This window comes from Ictalurus punctatus, chromosome 12 (genome assembly GCF_001660625.3).
Source record: "Ictalurus punctatus breed USDA103 chromosome 12, Coco_2.0, whole genome shotgun sequence".
NCBI lineage: Eukaryota > Metazoa > Chordata > Actinopteri > Siluriformes > Ictaluridae > Ictalurus > Ictalurus punctatus.
This window is the reverse complement of record NC_030427.2, coordinates 17,200,577-17,220,797: the sequence shown is the minus strand read 5'-3', so window position 1 is coordinate 17,220,797 and position 20,221 is coordinate 17,200,577. Positions and strand designations below refer to the sequence as shown.

The following is a 20,221-nucleotide window of genomic DNA, read 5'->3' as shown; positions in this document are numbered from 1 at the left end:
AGACACACACACACAACATCTGAATTAAGTTTCTCGTAAGCATTCTCTATACTCACAGTAAATTACACATATGCTTAAGCACTCAAACGCAGACATAAACTCACACCTGCATCACTCAGCCATTTCTCCAGCAGGGGTTTGAGCTTGCACATATTCTTGAAGCTGAGGTTGAGCGCCTCAAAGCGTGAGATGGTGGTCTGACTGAAGTCATTACCATACAGCTTCCCCATGGCCATTCCCACATCACCCTACACACACACACACACACACACACGCACAATAACTGTTAATATAACACACTCACATAAAAAAAAATCAACAGTACAGCATTTGACTTACATTATGCACACATTTACAGTTAATTAATTACAATTATTGTCTTATTTAATCTTAGGTCTACTAAAAGCCTACACTCACACACACACACACACACACACCTGGGTGAAGCCAAGTTTAATCCTCCTTTGTTTGAAGGTGCGAGCAAACTGCTCCAGCTCCTCCAGGTCACTCGGCTCCTCACCGTGGGAGGTTACTGTGGCAGCCAAGGTCATGGGTGCAGCTGCTGATGGTGTAATGCTGCTGTCCCTTCCCTTCTCCCTTTGTACCAAGCATGGCCTGGCATCATGATGGCGCTACAGCATACACAGTACACAGTCTCATACAATCATACAGTTAGATCCTGTTTCCACCCAACTTTCTTCTCTTAAACCAATATTAAACCTTGCCCACTAAAAAAGGTTAACCAGGTCTACATGGTGTTTCCCATAGAACCCCGCCCCCCTCCCCAAGACACTGCATATTTAAACCAATCATTCATCCAGTGAATGGTGTTGTCAGTGTGATGGACCCAGGGAAAATTCGGTTTGAGGGGGAAGCCTGGGGATGTCGTGTACCTGAGTTTGCATGCTCAGTCTGGGTGGAGTGGTCAGGAGAGATCCAGGGCTTTGCTGAGGTAGTGAAATCAAATTTTGTGTTGAAAGCAGACCTGTGTGAAGGAATGAAGGACAGACAGGAGCAGAGAAACATTAAATGAATAATAAGTATATGCTAGAATGAAACTCTTTTTTTTCCAGTTAATGAAATGAAATTGCTGAATGTTGTGCATGTGTGTGACGCACCCTGTGGGCTCTGCTGGGCTTGTGCCTGTGGCAAGAGGAACTGGGCATGAGACTGCAGAGGGTGACTTGGCATCAGCACCAACTGCTGCAGCTGCAACAGCTGCTGGATGTCCTAAAGGGAAGTTAATTATTAATATACATTTTGACTTCAATTTCAGTAAACATTCTCTCTGCCATGGCACCATCAGCAGAGGAGGGTGAAACCATCCCCAGTGTGTATACCAGCATGGTTCTTGTTCGACACTGATGGCTACACAACCACAACTACAAGTAGATGTTAAGTAGATGTTATAGACTCAAATTCTGCAATGAAAGTGAAAAGCATTTTAATAATATTTATATAACAGAAGTTACATTATTTTGATTAGAGGTTAAAAAAGTGAAGCACATATAGCTCCATGTTCTAGCTGGTAGTAATCAACACACATGTTTAATTGAGATCCAGTCCATCTGTACCTGGGCAGTGAGCTGGATGGGCTGTGAGAGGGCAAGTGGTGGTGGAGCATGAACAGGACTCTGCTCCGTTTTGGCTTGTGTCTGGACTTGTGCTAGAGCCTGATTGGCCTGTTGCTGCTGAGCCTGTTGCTGACTGGCTGCAGCAGCTGCATGAGCTGCATTGGTCTGCTGCACTGCTGCGGCCAGGAGCTGTGCTTGAGCCTGCTGGAGCAATAACTGCTGCTGTGCAGGTAGCAGAGCCGCCAGCTGGAGATAGGTGCAAAGAATGGAGACAGAAGAAGAAACAATGGCATCAGAAAGTTGCAGGAGAGAGACTTAGTTGAAACAGCATAAGTTAGGTTATCCTGAATGCTAAAGTAGCACCAGGTCATGGGACGGTAGGATTAAACACCAGAACCATAAAGGGTGCAAAATATAAGGAAAAAACTAAGAGATGTATATTGGTGTAGTGCAAAGATGACCGATCTTATATGGAAAGGGTCAGTCTGGGTGCAGGCTTTCATTCCAAATAAGCAGAAACCACACCTATTGAAAGCCAAAATCTACTGATTAAACAGTCGGAATCAGGTTTGGCTCCTGCTTGATTGGAATGAAAACCTGCACCCACACCGGCCCTTTGCGGAAAGGATTAGACACCCCTGGTATAGAGCAATGCACTGTGTATAAAAAGGCTCTGATTTTATACAGCTATCTTAGTAATTAAAGCTGATATTCAGCATTTAATTTCAAATCTAATTTGCTATAAGTACAGAGCCTCCAGTTATTTTTTTATAGGCTAGACTGTATTTGTCAATTACAACTGTGAGTGCAGCATATTAATGCAAAGCAATGTATGGTTTAGAACTAACGTAGGATATATTAAGTAATGAATGAATGTAATAACTCACCAGTTTCTTTTTAAATTGTGATTATAGCTGATGTGCATGATGTGTTCTCAGCACATATGATTTTATAGCTGACTTGCTTATATAGCTACAGTATTTGTCTTTTGTGTCAGTAAAATGTGGGAATATGTGCATACCCCTGCTAGCTGACTGCCAGCCAACATGAGCTGCGTATGTGGTAGAGGAGGCTGAGCTGGAGGAGGTGGAGCATGGGAACTGAGCTCGGGGACTTCTCCTACTTTAACCTGTAAAACACACACACAGTTTATCTTACTATCCATGTGAGGACCTTCCACTGACATAATTATTAATGCAGATAATTAACGCTACGCCTTTGCTGAATTTGACCTACCATGGAAGTGGGAACTATGTCCTTTTCAACCTCTGTGCTTTCAACCCACACAATGGGGGGTGGGGACATCTTTTGTTACTAGCCTGCTATACTGTAGAGTCAATGTTATAGGTTGAACAAGTGAATGTGTCTGTATGCTGATTTCCCTAAAGATCATATATGTATATACAGTATAACTCATTTAAAGGTAAGAAGTGCCGCTGCGTTTATTGCTGATGCTCTGAGCGGCTGTCACGAATCATGCCTCTGTGATTCCTCCTGCTCACCACCAGAGGGCACCATCACCTGAGTATTAACTTTTTCCCCTGGACTCCATTTCCCATAACCCCATTCCCAGAACAGATTACTGCTACATCTATTTCCTATCTGTCAGACTATTTAAGACTCACTCCAACACTCACCCATTGCGAAGTCTTGCTTTGCCCTGGCTGACATTATTGAGCGGTGCACTGATATTGTGCTTTGCCTGTGTTTGACTTTGGACTGTTTACCCTGTTTTTGAACCTGTGCTACATGCCTGTTATTTCTGCTACGTTTATCTGGATAGTTCCTGGTATTGCTTGCTTCCTGCCCTGACCTTTTGCCTGTTTTGTGACTATGTCTCTGATTTTTGCCTTGGATATTGGTTTTGCCGGTGATCTACTTCTGCCTGTCTTGACTTCTGCTTTTTGGCTCATTTACGTTTTTTTTCCCCATTTTATATTCATATTCCCATCCTTCACACACACACACACACACACACACACACACACACACACACACACACACACACATACACACACACTTCACATTCACCTTGGTGTGGCTTGGGGCAGGAGAGAAGCAGAATGGGCTTGTTTTCATTGGCTGGGTCTGAGTGGAAAGTGGGGGGGGGGGGGGGGGGGGGGAGAGTTAATCACACAGCAGATTTTAAATTTAATATGTTGGCAAAAGAGAAAGCTAAGCCTCATTTCAGATAGATAAGTGGTCACCATGTTAATGAATATAGATTTTCTACAACAACTTATTTTACAATTATGATTCAAATATTCTAAGAACAACAACAAAAAGTGCAACAAAAAACATGGTTGGTTAAAGTATTTTATACCATAGCATGCTTTAATTCTCGAATCTGACTGATCAGAAGGTGTGTATTATTTCTGTGTAACATTGCAGCTAACGTCGGACTGTAGTTCCGGCTGTAATATGAACGACGGGTTTATATTAATGCGTTCATTATAATACATTATTGTTTCTATAGTAACATTCACAAGGACTTTTATGGCAGAAGTGTCTCACAGGCTAATCTAAGACTAATAATAAAAAAGTGTGTTCATGTTCAATAAAGAAAAACAAATAATTGTTGAAGTGGTAAAGTTTTTTGTTAGGACACGTTTATTTAACATTTGTAGAAGAAGTCTCCAGTTTCAGAGCAAAGTTTCCTTTAGACGAGGTAGGTAGAGAGAGAGAAATGGTGAGGGTACAACTATTTATCACAGCTATAATGTAAGTGAGAACAGGAACTAACTTGTACTTGAACTAACTTAAATCTAATGTGATGGTAACTACAAGTCCACCGATTGATCGGTTTTGATGGAACTAGCAGTAATCTGCAAACATCCACAACCATTTTTCTCTGTTGCATCCATCATGGGATCAGCTGAGAAGCATCCACTGTCATTATATTGTACGAGAGCGACCTCTAGAGGCGAAATAAAAACTATCACTGACAAATTTTGTTGTGTAATTTTAAGTGTTTTTTTTTAAAATTCATTTTGGATGTCTCTATTTTTTTATTTGTTATTTGGAGCGTTGCTTTTTGGTTCAGTTTGGATGAATATCTTTTATTTACTTTATTCATTAATAGTTAATATATATAAAAATGTATATATTTATTTAATTAAATAAAAGTACAGTACATTTTCATGGTGCAGTCAGTACTGTTTATTTTTGTAATAAAGTTCAGCAATTACTTTGAGTGTTATGTTTTCATTCAATATAAATTTTTAAAACTATTGATTAATCGGTTATGGGCAGGTACAGCGCAACTTAGTTATCGGTATCGGTAAAATCCACTATCGCTCAACCTCTAATGGTAACAGTAGCTCCACTTCGTGTCATGCAGAACCTCACCACCCCAGTGTGCATTATTTTCACGTAACCCCATTGGTTTGGAGAGGTTATTCCTTAATTTACATCAATTAAATGTTATTGGTTAATTTACCTTAACCTTCCATTCTCTCATATTGTCCATGCACATTCAATTATATCTCTAAATATCATGTACTAAATCAAATAAATATTCATTTTACATTAATAGCAACACAATTCTATCTACAGTCATGTGAAAAAATAAGTGCACCCTATGGAAATGGTTGCCTTATTTATTTATTTATTTATTTTTACATATTTGGACAAGCAAACATTCGATCATCTTGGAAACAGTGCCTATTAGTGAAGTTGATATACTTGAACAAAACCACAAGGAAATGTAGCTTTTTCAATCATTTATTCAACAGAAAGATCAATAGATGTGATATTCTTCTGTAGGGAAAAAGTAAGTACACTCTTGGCCTCAGAAGCTATTATTGCCCCTTTAGCAGAAATAACATATTCTAGGCATTTCGCATAATTGTCCACTGGCTTGCTGGAATTTTTTCACTCTTCCATACAATATTATTTCAGTTGCAAGATGTTTGAGGGTTTTCTTGCATGTACTACCCGTTTCAAATCCCCCCACAACATGGGAGTCAAATCCGGGCTTTGACTAGGTCATTCCATAACCCTCCATTTCTTCTTTTTGAGCCATTCCTTGGTGGATTTGCTAGTGTGTTTAGGATCATTGTCATGTCAAAAGGTCCACTTTCAGTTCAACTCCAACGTTCAGACAGATGACCTCATATTATCTTCAAGCACTCTCTGATATGATGCAGAATTCATAGTTGAATCAATACGAGCTGTCCAGTCCCTGAGGCAGTGAAACAACCCCAAACCATATCATTTCCATCACCGTGTTTCACAGTCAGTATTAGGTGCTTCTCCTGAAAAGCTGTCTTTGGCCAGCACCAAACATGTCTGCTGTTACTGTGGCCAAAGAACTCTATCTTTGATTCATCTGTCCAGATCATATTATTCCAAAAGTTCTGGCCTTTGCCAATATGCTCATTAGCAAACTGTAGTCTTGCAAAGGCTTTTTCCCAGCACGCTTCCCATGTAGGTCAAATTTGTGCAAGCTCTTTATGATTGTAGACGCATGCACTTTGACACCCAGAGTTGCAAGACTTTATAACAGACCCTGTGATTAAATTTTGGGGTTCTTGGAGACTTCTTTTTGCATCAGACTGTCTGCTCTTGGGCTGAATTTTCTGGGACGGACAGTCCCGGACAAATTAGCAGTAATCTGCATAATTTGTAGATAATTTTCCGTACAGTCGTATGATGTATTTCAAATAATTTGGAGATCTTTTTTAAATCCCTTGCCAGACTCATAGGGATCCACAAGCTTTATTCTGAAGGCCTTACATCACTCTTTAGATCTTGGCATGATGACAACACACACCTCAATAACAAGGGAAAACCAAACACTAGATATGAGAGGGGTATAAATAAGACAGGTTCCACCTGCACTCCCTGAGCAGGTTCTAATCACTGGCACCTGATCTTGAACACCTGATTCTAATTTTATGGTGATAAATGTTGGAGTGTACTTACTTTTTCCATGTGACTGATCTGTTTTTTTTTTTGTTAAATTGCTTACAATTTAAATAGTTTAAACTACTACAAAATGTAAATGTTATGTATCATTTGATAAAGTGTATCACTTTTATTAACAGGCACTGTTTCAAAGAGGATAAAATGTTTGCTTGTCCAAACATGTCAAAACGGCAACAATTTCCATGAGGTGTACTTATTTTTTCACATGACTGTGTTACAGTACAGTGGGTGAATTTTGTTTAATTCTATCAATTATTTTTCACTAATAACTATACACGCATCTTTTGTTAATTATTTCTTTTCAATACATATAAAACCACAATAAATGGTTTATTAATGGTTTATTATTATTATTATTATTATTATTGTTGTTAATAATAATAGTAATACTAATAATACTAATACTACTACTACTACTAATAATAATAATAATAAAAGACATACCTGATCATTAGACTTGGGACTGTTCTTCTTCGAATCTGTAGCACACACATACACACACACACACACAGACACACACGCACACACACACACACACACACACACACACACACACACTCAGCTTAGTGCCTCGGGCTTCAGTCCTCACATCAACAAAGAGTAACCAGTTACCCAGAGGCATCACATTAGTGGGATACCACAGCAAATTTAACCTGGGCTGACTGTGTGGGTGTGTGTGTGCGTGTGTGTGTGTGTGTGTGTGTGTGTGTGTGTGTGTGTGTGTGTGTGTGTGTGTCGGCCTATAAAGCAGAGGCTTGGGCAAGTGACAAATGTGAAAGATATTTCAAATCTAGATCATGTTAGTAACCTACACGTACTCGCTGAAACCCCACCCCACCCCACACACACATCTATTTAAAAAACCATAATATTTTACATGTGTGTATTAATTTTTGAAATCCTTGAATGTTCAGGCGTTAAGCCTGTGTGTCTTAATGAGGTCCCCAATAAGTGACATTATTTGGGTAACTGCAGGTACTGAAGGATGGAGGAACTGCTATGTGTTGCTAACGAAGGATTACCTCTTATACGTATATATATATATATATATATATATATATATATATATATATATATATATATATATATATATATATATATATATATATATATATTAGAAGGGACATTTTTGGAGAGTTGAGTAGTTGGAACAGAAGTGATGACATCTCGACTGTATACACCGAAGCTTCAATACACACTATCCCAAAGACTCACTTCCTCTCAAATACACACCGACATGAACATGAGCAGGCATTTGTACCTGTGCTGTCTGCAGGAAAGTCAGCTTCATTCTTCTCATCATCAACTGCTTTATTCATCCTGATATCTACTTTAAACACAGAAAGAAAATCTGATGAGGTGAAGTCTCTGACGCCTTGTCGTGGTGCTGCAGGAGCAAAATGAAAGAGATCAGACATGCGTATACATTGAAGTAAAACAGAGGACAAATACTTCACATTTAAACTCATCTTTTAAACATCTTTGTGTTTGGGATGCACATCCACAGAGTATTATTTAAGAAACATAAGTTTGATGCTGAATTATACAAACACAAATTGTACTGTTTGGAGAAGTTGACTAAAAACAAGCAGATAAATACAAACTCATTCTGCATTAAGAAATATGAAGCATATACTCCAGTAATTACATAAAAAGCTGAAAAATCATTACACTCAAAAAAGCATATAAGAAATTTCTGCTTTAGTCACGTGACCAAATCTCATCTGTCAGTCTCACGAGAGTTACGAACTGCTGTTCATGCTCGTGTGGAAAGCACCAAGCTACAGCGCTGCAATCCTGCACTTACAACTAATCTAAATTAGCTTCTTATTACACGCTCGTTCCTGTCATGATCTTCATGAATTATTATATTAGTACACAGATGAAAAGAATTCAATAAATCAGGGCAGTCATGTATGTTTGAAAAATAATTCTTTTTAACCCAGGGATACATTACACGTTAAGCGTACACGTTAAACGTAAATGCATTCCTATAACTTATGACATGTTCAAAAGAAACAATAAATCTTTTGCAGGTTCAGTGTGAAACCTAGAGACCACTGGCGTGCATGAACCATTCATAGATTCTTTTTTACAGAGATTCTGTGGTAAGTACATTTCTAATTTTACACTCTTCCTCTATCATTTTTAATCCCTAAAAACTTTTTAAAAAAATATACATATAATATTTGACTTATTTCACAGCCTACATCTAATCATTCAAATACATTTGAAAGACATGTTGCATTAATAAAAACATTTAAACTACAATATACAGTACACTCTACTTCTCTTTTTTAGTTAACAGCAAAACAATGTCCTTGGTTTTGTCCAACATTTTTAATTTGGTATTTATATATAATACGTCATTTACTGGCTCTTGGAAATGACTGTAATGTACTGTAGGGGAGATTCTAACAGTTATTATTTTGACCTACTGTAGATCTTCATCTCCACTCAGACATACACAATATCCCTTTTTCTTTGTCCATATGGAAATTTGAAAGCGCTCGGTCGCAGGTAGTTTCGATACACAGCTCCTTCTGATTGGAATAATCTTCCTCTGTTTTTGAGATCTACTACCTCTTTCTGTGGTTTTACTACTTATTTATTTTCTCATCTCAAAACGACCTGTTTATGTTTTTAATCGATGTGATGCTTCAGTTAGCTTGACGCTGATGTACTCGAGGTATTTGCTGTGACTTTGTAAATAAGTTCCTTTTTTTGTGTGATATCTGAGGTCGGTGTGTGTCGGTGGGAGAGGGTGAGCAAACGGTTTATAATTTGTGTATTTGCGTATCTGTCTCGTATGTTATGTTATGCTGTTTTGTTTGGTTTGTATGTCCTCTATAAGTTCGTACTTTGTGTTCTTGAAAATGAGAGGTTAAATCTTACATCTCAAGGAGCTACCAATTCAACTTTACCTAGATCAACCAAAATATGAAGCAAACATCTATGTTTGCATAGCGCCGGCAGAGGCGCAGGACTGCAGCACCCATCAGCCGCATGATCACAAACACCTGAACCACGTTTATGCGAAATGAGCCCCAGTATTCGTCATGCAATACAGCACTCTTTGTCTAGCATATGTTGTCGTATCCAAGCCGTGTTCATGTACAGAATATTTCATGCTTGTCTAGTTTATGTTCGTATTCATGTTAGTCTTTGTTCACGTTTCTTTCACTTTCAATAAAATACTCTCTCTGCACTCGCATCCATCTCCAACCAATCTGTAGCAATCCAGGGCTGACCCGAGTAATGTGAATACGCAAGTGTTCATATGTTTTGTTTGGTATTAAATAATTAAATAGGTTTCTCCACCTATGTAGTGCAGCATATGATCACACTGAGGATTAAACTAAAGCATATAACGTCTAGGAAAACTCTCATGTAACAGGTATAATGGTATAATGCTGTGAGAGAAGCCAATTGAACTTTTTCAATTTTTTACTTCCATTATTGTTGCACAGTTACTGAAATGTGTACACATCTTAGAGTGTTTTAAAAATTCACCAAAAGTAAATGAACGCATTACGTACACTCTTAATACAACACTGGAAATGTGTTGAACTTCAGTAACTATTACTGCTGTCCTAAAATGGCCTGGCATCCTGCTCAGGGTGTATTATTATCACCTCATGCCCAGTGTTCCTTGGATAGGGTTAGGGTTAGGGTTAGGATAGGCTCCCAGGATAAAGCAGTTAGTGAAAGTGAGCGAGTGAGTAAACTTGATTATATTACTGTTTTTTGGAGAGCCCCGCAGAGATATTCTGCCCTTTGGGCTACGTGGAGCAGCGGCTCAACATATGAAAGCATATTTTTTATGTTTGAACAGAAATATGGTAGCGCAGTAAGGCAGTGTTTAGGTCAGACAACTGGAGCAAACCAGTAACCCAAATCTCCTATTAGCTCATATTAATGAACTTGTCTTTGTCCCATGTGCAGGGTTGCGGGGTTTCGCGTATTTTGGCCACATATTGTGTCTATACTGATAGTATAAATACTGCACATTAAAAATACGCACCACAGTCCCAATGCCCCAATACACCTAGTCTTTTTAAGCTTCCTTTTGAAAAAAAAAACTTGTCCATATCTATATTTATATTCATTTAGTTATATGTTCAAGCTGAATAACAAGGCTATACGTCCTGTGTCTTGTGGCTTTCATACTCACGTCTATCATATATGTGTATATTCCTAGGCACTATCTCTGACCTTTTGCTTTACAATTGTCTATAGAGATGTTGATAAATTTGTAAGTTCGGATACAAGTTCAAGTAAGAACAAAGGTAGATTAATCAAAAGATATTCATCTAAATTTGTGAGGATTTGTTCCTGAGTACTAGTTTTATATTTTAAATTCACAAATTAAACACAAAATGAGTTCCATACTCTACACGTCCTCCTTTAAACATGTATAAACAAACACACCTCATGAAAACATTTTTACACACACACGCACACACATGCACGCACACACGCACACACACACACACACACACACGCATGCACAAGCACGCATGCACACACACACACCAACGCACGCACGCACACGCACACAAACGCACACGCACACACACGCACGCACACACACACACACACACACACACACACACACACACGCACGCATACACACACACACACACGCGCACACACACACACACACACACACACACACACACACACACACACACACAAAGTATGTGGCGGCTCACATTCCTCCAGAGAGTCAGTCCTGACATTTCATTATTACTGCTCTTACTTCAGCTCGTTTTGATGTTCTCTCATTAGCAGAGTCCGTTACAAACAGCAAAGTTAATTAACCCCTAAACCATGCCTCAGGAGAGATCATTAGACAGAGAGAGAGAGAGAGAGAGAGAGAGAGAGAGAGAGAGAGAGAGATAGACAGACAGACAGACAGACAGGAAAGCTGGAAAGCAGACATTTTGCCATAGCCACCATTTTATAAATAAACCTCAGCTCTCTGTCTGCCAGGTTAAACTAGCAAAATTTAACAGCAGGTTGAGAGGAACAATTTTCCAGGATCTTCAATCAGTGTCATAAGGACCAAGACCTCAGATCACCTAATTAATTTTAATTACATGTAAATGTTCCTAATTTCTTTATTAATATTCACACTGGTCCTTGGTTTTATGAATCCAGGTCTGGACAGAGCACTGGACAGAGTCTAAACCCTGGCATAATACACAAAAGATTCTGTGTCATATCAACAGATGAGAAAGAGTGGTGAGCAGGCAACACACACACACACACACACACACACACACACACACACACACACACACACACACACACACACACACACTCCTAAGAGAGAGAGAGAGAGATTCTGCTGATCACTTAGCAGACCACTGTCACTCTTCTTTCTTTCCACATCTTATTCCTTCTCTTTCCACCCCTTACAGCTATCACAAAGCAAACTGCAGGTGCATGACATGGCCACATGGGGGCAGCCACATCATACAAGACTGATATGAAGTCAATCAGTTCTCATGATCAAAGTCAAAAGTGAACCGCTAGCTGTGATTTTTAGTTCTACTAACTGCTTTTACTGCAGTACAGATATTAATATCCACACATCCACCCCTACTACATTTACTAGTACAGGCAGGAGGAACACAACCAGCAAAGTGAAACACACACACACATACACACACACACACACACACACACACCTCCAGGACACAGAGGTGGAGGCAGGCAGGTCAGGGTGTTATATCTTGTTGGCTGTTGACCTGATTTAAAGACAATGGAGCATAAAAATGAATGAGTACAGGTTTAAAATTACACTCCTGAGTCACTTTCTCTCCCTCTCCATCTCTCCCTCTCCATCCCTTCCTCTCCCTCTCCATCTCCATCGCTCCCTCTCCATCTCTCCCTCTCCTTCTCTCCCTCTCTCCCTCTCCATCTCTCCCTCTCCTTCTCTCCCTCTCTCCCTCTCCATCTCTCCCTCTCCTTCTCTCCCTCTCCATCTCTCCCTCTCCTTCTCTCCCTCTCCATCTCTCCCTCTCCTTCTCTCCCTCTCCATCTCTCCTTCTCCTTCTCTCCCTCTCTATTTCTCCCTCTCCTTCTCTCCCTCTCCATTTCTCCCTCTCCTTCTCTCCCTCTCCATCGCTCCCTCTCCATTTCTCCCTCCCTCTTATCCAGTGTTCAGGTTGGCCATTGGCTCTTCCATGATCAAGTCATCAACATTTTCTGATTCTGTTCACAGCCCGCAGGACATTTTATAAATAATATGTTTTGGTTTTTGTGGACAAGGATCTTCTGATGGATCGGATACTTACCAGGCTTTTACTAGATACTTGTGATGTCATAATTCTTTTTTCTTTTTTTCATGCAAACTACTTTGAACTTTGACCTACAGAAAACAAAAACTACTTTCCTGTTTCTTCCGTTCCACTCTTTTTCTGTCTTTTTGGCGTTTTTTCTGTCTCTCTTGTGTGTTTATTTTATGTCCCTCTACTTGTCTCTTTTTCTGTCCTTCACTCTCTCTCTCTCAACCATCCAAATTCTTCCTCTGTCTTTCTTTCTATCTCTCTCTGGTCAATAGTGGTCATGACATCACCAGACAGTCTCTGCTCTCCAATAGGGCAATTGCAATCCACGTTGCTAGGCAACAGCAGTGAAAGATAAGTGTGTGTGTGTGTGTGTGCGTGTGTGTGAGTGTGTGTGTGTGTGTGTGTGTGTGTGAGTGGGTGTTTGCATGTGTGTGTTGGGGAGGAAGTTGGGTATATATGTTACTGTCCAATCAGTAAAATGAATGAGCGAATGAATGATGCACAGTTATGATGTTGGGGAATTGTTCTGGCACGGTTTGGGGATTCTTGTCCCCTTAAGGGAAAATCACTGGAGATCAACACAAAGTTATTCTGACTGGAGGTGTGTCTGAGACACACCTCATATATTTTTTTTGCAGCCCCATTCCTGTTAAAGTACCCAGTTCCACCCACTCCCGGAATACTCTGGCACTCCTAATGGACTCGGTTCGTTTTTTGTCCCTCAAAATTTTAAACAAAATAGTATGTGGAATAAGCAGAATAAAGCATATCCTGAATATGAACAAATGAATGTGGTAAACGCATTCCCACACTGCCCGCTCCCACATCTTCTTCACTGCATCCCGCAGGATCCTCGTCCTCTAATTCCGACTTTCTCCACCATTATGCTATGATGAAACACACCTACTCTGGGATCTCTTCCAGGATGACAAGCCAACATCCACAGGGCACGAGGGTCACTGAAAGGTGTTTTGATATGACAGCTTCAACAGTCCGTACAGGATTTCGTGAAGTTTTTTATGATCGTTGCGGCCAAAAATGTTTGATTTTACTGCAGTTTTTTTTTTTTTTTAAATTTGTGATGCAGCTTAAGAGTTTTTGTGCTTGAATTGGTGAAACTGCAATTGCACAAAATAGTTTTGCACAAAAAAAAGGTTCTTTCGCAGTGATGTTTGTTGGTAAATGAGACCTTTTAGATATACTCATGTTCCACGCGCATGAATCAAAGAAGGTTTTGGCTGAATGAGCATTGCGATAACGTCATATGACACGTCTTGGCCCAAATCTGAAGAACATTTGCAGTAATTTTGAAAAATCGCAAGCCCCTCCAAATATTGCGGAGTTTCCTTGATTTTGCGTTCATTTCTGTGATCGCAATATCCTAGAGGGTCTGACTTTGGACTACAACTGTCCCAAACAGTTCTGCACTCAAGTCTCCATCAGTGAACTGTGGAGAAGTTCAACAAAACAGACTTCATGTAAAAACTGTAATGAATTTTCCTGGTTAAACAACTGCACTATTTTCCATGTAGTATTAGAACATTTATAGAAGGGATTTATTTATAATCACACTATCCGGTTTACCCAGATGAGGATTTTTTCCCTTTTGAACCTGTTTCCTCTCCAGATTTCTTCCTCATATCGTCTCAGGGACTTTTTCTTCACCAAGGTCGCCTCTGGCTTGCTCATTAGGGATAAATTCATACATTTAAAATTTATATCCTGAATTTATATATTTCTGTAAAGCTGCTTTGGGACAATGTCCATTGTTAAAAGTACTATACAAACAAAACTGTATTGAATTTGAATGGCACAATGCGAATGAAAACTATGTAAATCATCAGCTATAATTTGTTGCTTAATATGTGGAAGGCAGGGATTTGAATTGTTTGAATTTGAAGATCAGTCTATCTAATTCATTCCTCTATCATCTCACTCGTGTTTGTTATGAAACTGTCTTTAAATTATAGCAGGCTGTGTATATTTCAAAAATGTTTTAAAAAGAAATATAAATATAAAATATGTGTGTCTGTGCATGTTTGTACATGTATGTCTCCAACGGTGTGTGTGTGTGTGTGTGTGTGTGTGTGTACACGAGAACAAGAGCGAGAGTGTATGCGTCTCGGGAGTGTATATTATATCCGATACAGTAGCTCTTTCTCGCACCACATATTTCTGGGCCGATCGATAATTCTGACTCCCTACAAGACAATAATCGCTCTACCCCTCCCCCTCTAGGCATTGGCTACCATTATTACAACTCTCTCTCGGGAACGCATGAAACAGCGAGAGGAGCCAACGCTCTCTACCTCAAATCATCTATTCATCCACCTATCCCTCCATCCATCCTGTACACGGCCCCAACATGAGTTAAAGAAGAAAGTAGAAAAGGAAAGCACAGACAGAGGAGGGGGAAAGGGAAAATGGGAGTACGGCTAATTGACAGATGGAGAGAGTAGAGAGAAAGAAGAGACAGAACAAGAGGGAAGAGTGACAATTTTACAATAAAGGTGACTGTGATTGGATCATAAATAAAAGGAGGGAACAACAAAGACTTACACAGCTGCCTCTTAATAACAAGGCCTGTTGGGGGAAAACACACACACACACACACACACACATTATCCATATGATATATGTATGTGGTATGTGTTATGGGAACTTTATAGGTATACTGATTGGACTGGACTTCACTTGGCTTTCAGTTAAAGTGAACGCTCATTGGAGTCACACTTTCCTGCCTTTTATTCTCTCCTTTAATATGGTCCTTCCTCACACCCTTTTCTGCCTTCTCTCCATCACTGGCACATACACTTCTTCCTCTGTCTCTCTTTCTGTCGCTCTCTCAAACTAAGACCTCTTTCCACCCTTCCCCCGTCCTCTAAGGCCATCACGCCACTGCCCTGTCCTGCTCCTCATCCTCGACTCTCTTACACTTCTCCTTTTCAATTCTCTTCCTGTTGGTCTTCTTCTAACATTTCCTTCTTTCCAACTGTTCTCCACTAAAAAAAAGGCACTGTGAATTATTAAATCGATTTATTTAAGCACCATTAATAATACACCTACATGCAAGACATTTGAGTGTAGGCCAGAGAGAGGAGAGAATGGAAAACAATAGGAAAAGAAGGAAAAGAAAATTGAAACAGTGGTTAATGTAAGATTGTGAGGTTAGAATGGTTGGAAGGAGTGGGGAATCGGGGGTTAGGAAATTGGTCTGGCTAGCGGAACAGCTTTTCGCCCCTTTCTTGCACCTACCACCCCTCTATCCCTCCATCCCTCCCTCTTCCCCATTCTGTTTTGTATTCTGTGGAGATGACAGGGAGAAAGCTTTATTGCTCCGAGTTGGTATCGATCGGGGCCCCTCACACGGGGAGCTCAGACGAGCGCATGTTGGCAGCCCTTTTGCAGCGCCAGCTGCTACACCCTCCCTTTTTCTTTTTCTTTTCCTTTTCCCCTCTCTCTCTCTCTCTCTCTCTCTCTCTCTTTTCTGCCTGCTCTGGGATTCACATCTGCAGCTTTCTATTTAGAGAGGTTAAGAAGCAACAAGCACCATTGCACTTTATTTACCTAACTGCTTTTTGTCTTGCTGGCAAGGCCTTACTATCCAGACATGAATGAAAACACACACACACACACACACACACACACACACACACACACACACACACATCACCATCACCATCATCATCATCCCTTCATCCCAACACCCAAAACAAATTTAAAACAAACAAAGAAGTAGCAAAGCATAAATGTTCCTGTTGACAAAATGGAAAAATAAATTCATGGGTTTTATTATTATTATTATTGTTATAATTTTTATTATTATTATTATTATTATTATTATTATTATTTAGATAAGTCACTTCTGTTGGCCACTTTTATAATGCATGCTAATGTTGGAATGGTACAAAGCAAAAGGTTGAGTTGGATTCAGAGATAAGAGGGGGGTGTACAGGTTGACCATTTCCCCGAGGGCTGCAGGGGTGAATGAGGGAGGAAGAAGGGGAGAAGGGAGAATGGGAGGGAGGAAGGGAGGGATGGATGGATGGATGTATGGATGGATGAAGTACTGCCCTCCACTCATACCCTTGGGCGAGGCTTTTCACCCGTGGTTCCCTGGGGTGTGCTATACTACTTTTTCTCCTCCTCTTGTGCTCATTCTCAGTGCCCTTGTACTGTTTCTGTAAAGACGTCTCCACTTTGACTTTTCTGTATAACAAAACTCCATTTGGACTCGGCTGCAGCGCTTCCACTTCAGAAAGAAAGAAAAGAAAACTGTGCTCATTTTTCTCTTTTTTTACTTCCTCTGGCCACCTCAGAGCCACTTATGTTCACTCACCAAATCAAAGATATAACCCCCCTCCCACCTCCATCCTTCTATCCATCCATCCATAGCTCATTCTCTATTGCTACATTGTCAGCTATAGGGTCTTCAAGCACAGTAATATCACAAAAGACATAAAAATCAGGAGAGGTTGTGTGTAGGATGTACACGGTTAGGTGTGCAAGTGATGCTGTGCCGTTTCGAAAACTGCGACTTCTCTTTGGACAAAGTGGAGCGCATTTGGTTAATTTCTTTAATATGTAGATTAAAGCTTTGTTTTGTAACCATTCTTTACATTAATTTATCAAAATTATTAAATCAATTTATCAAAATGATTTTAGGTTAATTATTATTATTATTATATTATTATTATTAATAATAATAATAATCCTTAAAAATAAATAAAATACATTTACAGCTCATTTTAAATTTACTGATATTATTATGCCATTTTATTATAATAATCTGTCCCATACACTCATTTCATAGACAAAATAAATTATTGTTAATATATTTTTAGTCTAAGAAAATACATCTGTTTAAACTATTCTGTTTATATATATATATATATATATATATATATATATATATATATATATATATATAAATAATTGACCATTATATTTAAACAGTGCCCATAATATTTATAGTGTGGAAGTAACAATTACAACATCAGATTTAAAGATAAGGAACATTGTCTTTCTAGTAGTAGACCAGTGATCAAATATGACAATCATATTAGCACTGGAATTAGGATCACTATTATAATATATGTAGATTTTCTAATGGGGCGAATGTACAACAGTATGAGGTAATGTGATGCTGTTAGTTATTCTGATCACTGTGAAAAATGGAATATATCTGAGCACACATGCTATGTGGCTAACATACGTACACATGACTACACCGATAATACATTTGTTGATTACAAGACAGAAAATATATTTAGAAAAATAAATCTTAATAATGATCTAAAAATAATATGTAAAAAAAAAAACTGTTTAAAACAAAAATGTCAAATTTGTGTGTGTGTGTGTGTGTGTGTGTGTGTGTGTGTGTGTGTGTGTGTGTGTTGCAACCATATAATTGTCGTCTGTTGATTGCAAGGCTGTGGTCATGCTGCATGCAGGGTGGAAGATGGTGTCCAGGATAGTGAGGTGTTTGCTGAGTGGCACCACAGAGAGAGTGAGAGAGAAAGAGGTAGAAAGTGAGAGAGAAGGACTGAGAGAGGCTTTGGAGAGCTCCAGTCCCCCAGTCGACCGCCATTTCACACTGGTGACCAGCACAAATTGGATCAGGCGGCGTTCTCATTGCACCAGCAAAAAAAAAAAGATACATAAAATGGCCGGATCTCCAGCACTGCAACACTGAGTGCCGAGCGGCAGGAGGAGACAGATACAAACCACAAACACACTACATCAAGAAGAAAACGCTAAATGTTCCAAATGTTCTCTATGCTTCATTTCAAATGATGTTTATGTCAAACCACGAAGAGTCTGTGATGCCTTCATACGCAACATTCTAAAATAAGATATAACCTTAAGGAGACTTCTCATTACATAATTACGCAGCTTGAAATATCAGCAGATACTGTACATGTATTCACAATAACATTTCTATTGAAAGTCTTTTTACTATTATCTGTAAAAATAAGCCAAAACAATTACAGAACAAATCCAGGATTCTAAGCACAGTTAAGCGGATGACTCACTTTATTCTTTATTACTTTTGTTTATACTGGAAAATATTTTTAAGCGAGCACCTAAACAGAATTTGTGAGCTCAGTATGAGACTCAGATCAGATCCAATAGACACTTTCACACCTTTTGTTTTCATTATTGATTCATTTTTATGCAGTAGCCCTGTCCACTGAGGTTCTGTAATAAGGTCTCTCATCTGTGATTAATGATAATGAACGTAATTAAATAATGAAACACTTCTCGCTGCTTTTTCTCTGAACATTTAGCAATGAATTTAAGCCCATCTTTACTATTATGTATGAACATTATCTCTTGTGAGTTTACGAGAATTGAGGTTTATGAAAACTGTTATGTTCAGTGAATCTGCAGCACCAGGGCTTGCCTTTTAGCACATTTATGCACATTATATGGTCCCTGTATTTTGGCCCTTGAACTGTTGTACACAATATGGTCAAAAGTATCTGCACCCCTGAACATCACTCCCATGTGTGGTTCTTCTCCAAACCACAACTGTATGCAGCCACAATTGTAGCATAACAATTTCCCTTCACTGGAACTAAGAGGCCCAAATTTGTTCAAGCATGTGTGCACAAAGCGAGCTCCATGAAGACATGGTGTGTTAAGTTTGGAAGAAGTTGGAAGAACCTGAGTGTATTGCACTGACCTTAACCTCACTTATGCTCTTGTAGCTGAATGAACACAAATCCCCACAGCCACGCTCCAAAATCTAGTGGAAAGACTTCCCAGAAGAAAGACTGGAGCTTACAGTATTATAACTGCAAAGGGGGAATAAATGTTCAACAAGCACATATGGGTGTGATGGTCAGGAGTGCACATACTTTTGGCCATATAGTGTGCATTGGTGTTATGTAGAAGTATGTAATGTAAGATATTTGTCTGGAGAGTAATATTATACCAAAAGAAGTCAAATTAGTGTAAAAAAAAAAAAAAGTCTAAAAGCTAGGCGAAGTCTCATGAGGCTCAGGTAAAAACAGCTTAAAACAGCGTAAGCTATAACAACATCATTTGAACTGCACTGGGTCAGTGTGAGTTTGCACAAGCGTGTTGGCATATTTGTTTATGCGTGAGTGTGTGTGCATTGTTGGTGCCACGTGCACACTGTGTTTACATTGGAGAGAAGGGCATGTGGGGCCGATATCTCACGGCAATCAATATAGGGGGCAGAGAAGTCGGTGAGGACGGGGTGTGTGTGTGTGTGTGGGTGTGTGTGTGGGTGGGTGTGTGTGTGTGTGGGAGGGGATCGGTAAAGAAAGCAGGTTATCTCCTGTCATTAATGGCGGGAATCCCAGGCGAGTAGGGTTCATGTGTGTGTGTGTGAGTGTGTGGGGAAGACCTGGATTCATTCAGAAAAACACAGACTGTTTGGCATTGGGA

General features: G+C 39.5%; 1 protein-coding gene across 1 annotated transcript in view; it reads right to left on the bottom strand.

Annotated features, from left to right (window-relative positions):
* Positions 1-20,221, bottom strand: part of LOC108272455 (POU domain, class 2, transcription factor 2) — a 46,925-nt gene that overhangs the window by 9,663 nt on the left and 17,041 nt on the right. The window contains exons 7-14 of the mRNA XM_053684084.1: positions 7,765-7,890; positions 6,948-6,982; positions 2,596-2,703; positions 1,575-1,820; positions 1,119-1,230; positions 894-985; positions 438-632; positions 107-248 (exon numbers count right to left, since the gene is read on the bottom strand). Of these exons, the coding sequence (XP_053540059.1) occupies positions 107-248; positions 438-632; positions 894-985; positions 1,119-1,230; positions 1,575-1,820; positions 2,596-2,703; positions 6,948-6,982; positions 7,765-7,890 (1,056 nt within the window). The remainder of the gene's footprint in view (positions 1-106; positions 249-437; positions 633-893; positions 986-1,118; positions 1,231-1,574; positions 1,821-2,595; positions 2,704-6,947; positions 6,983-7,764; positions 7,891-20,221) is intronic.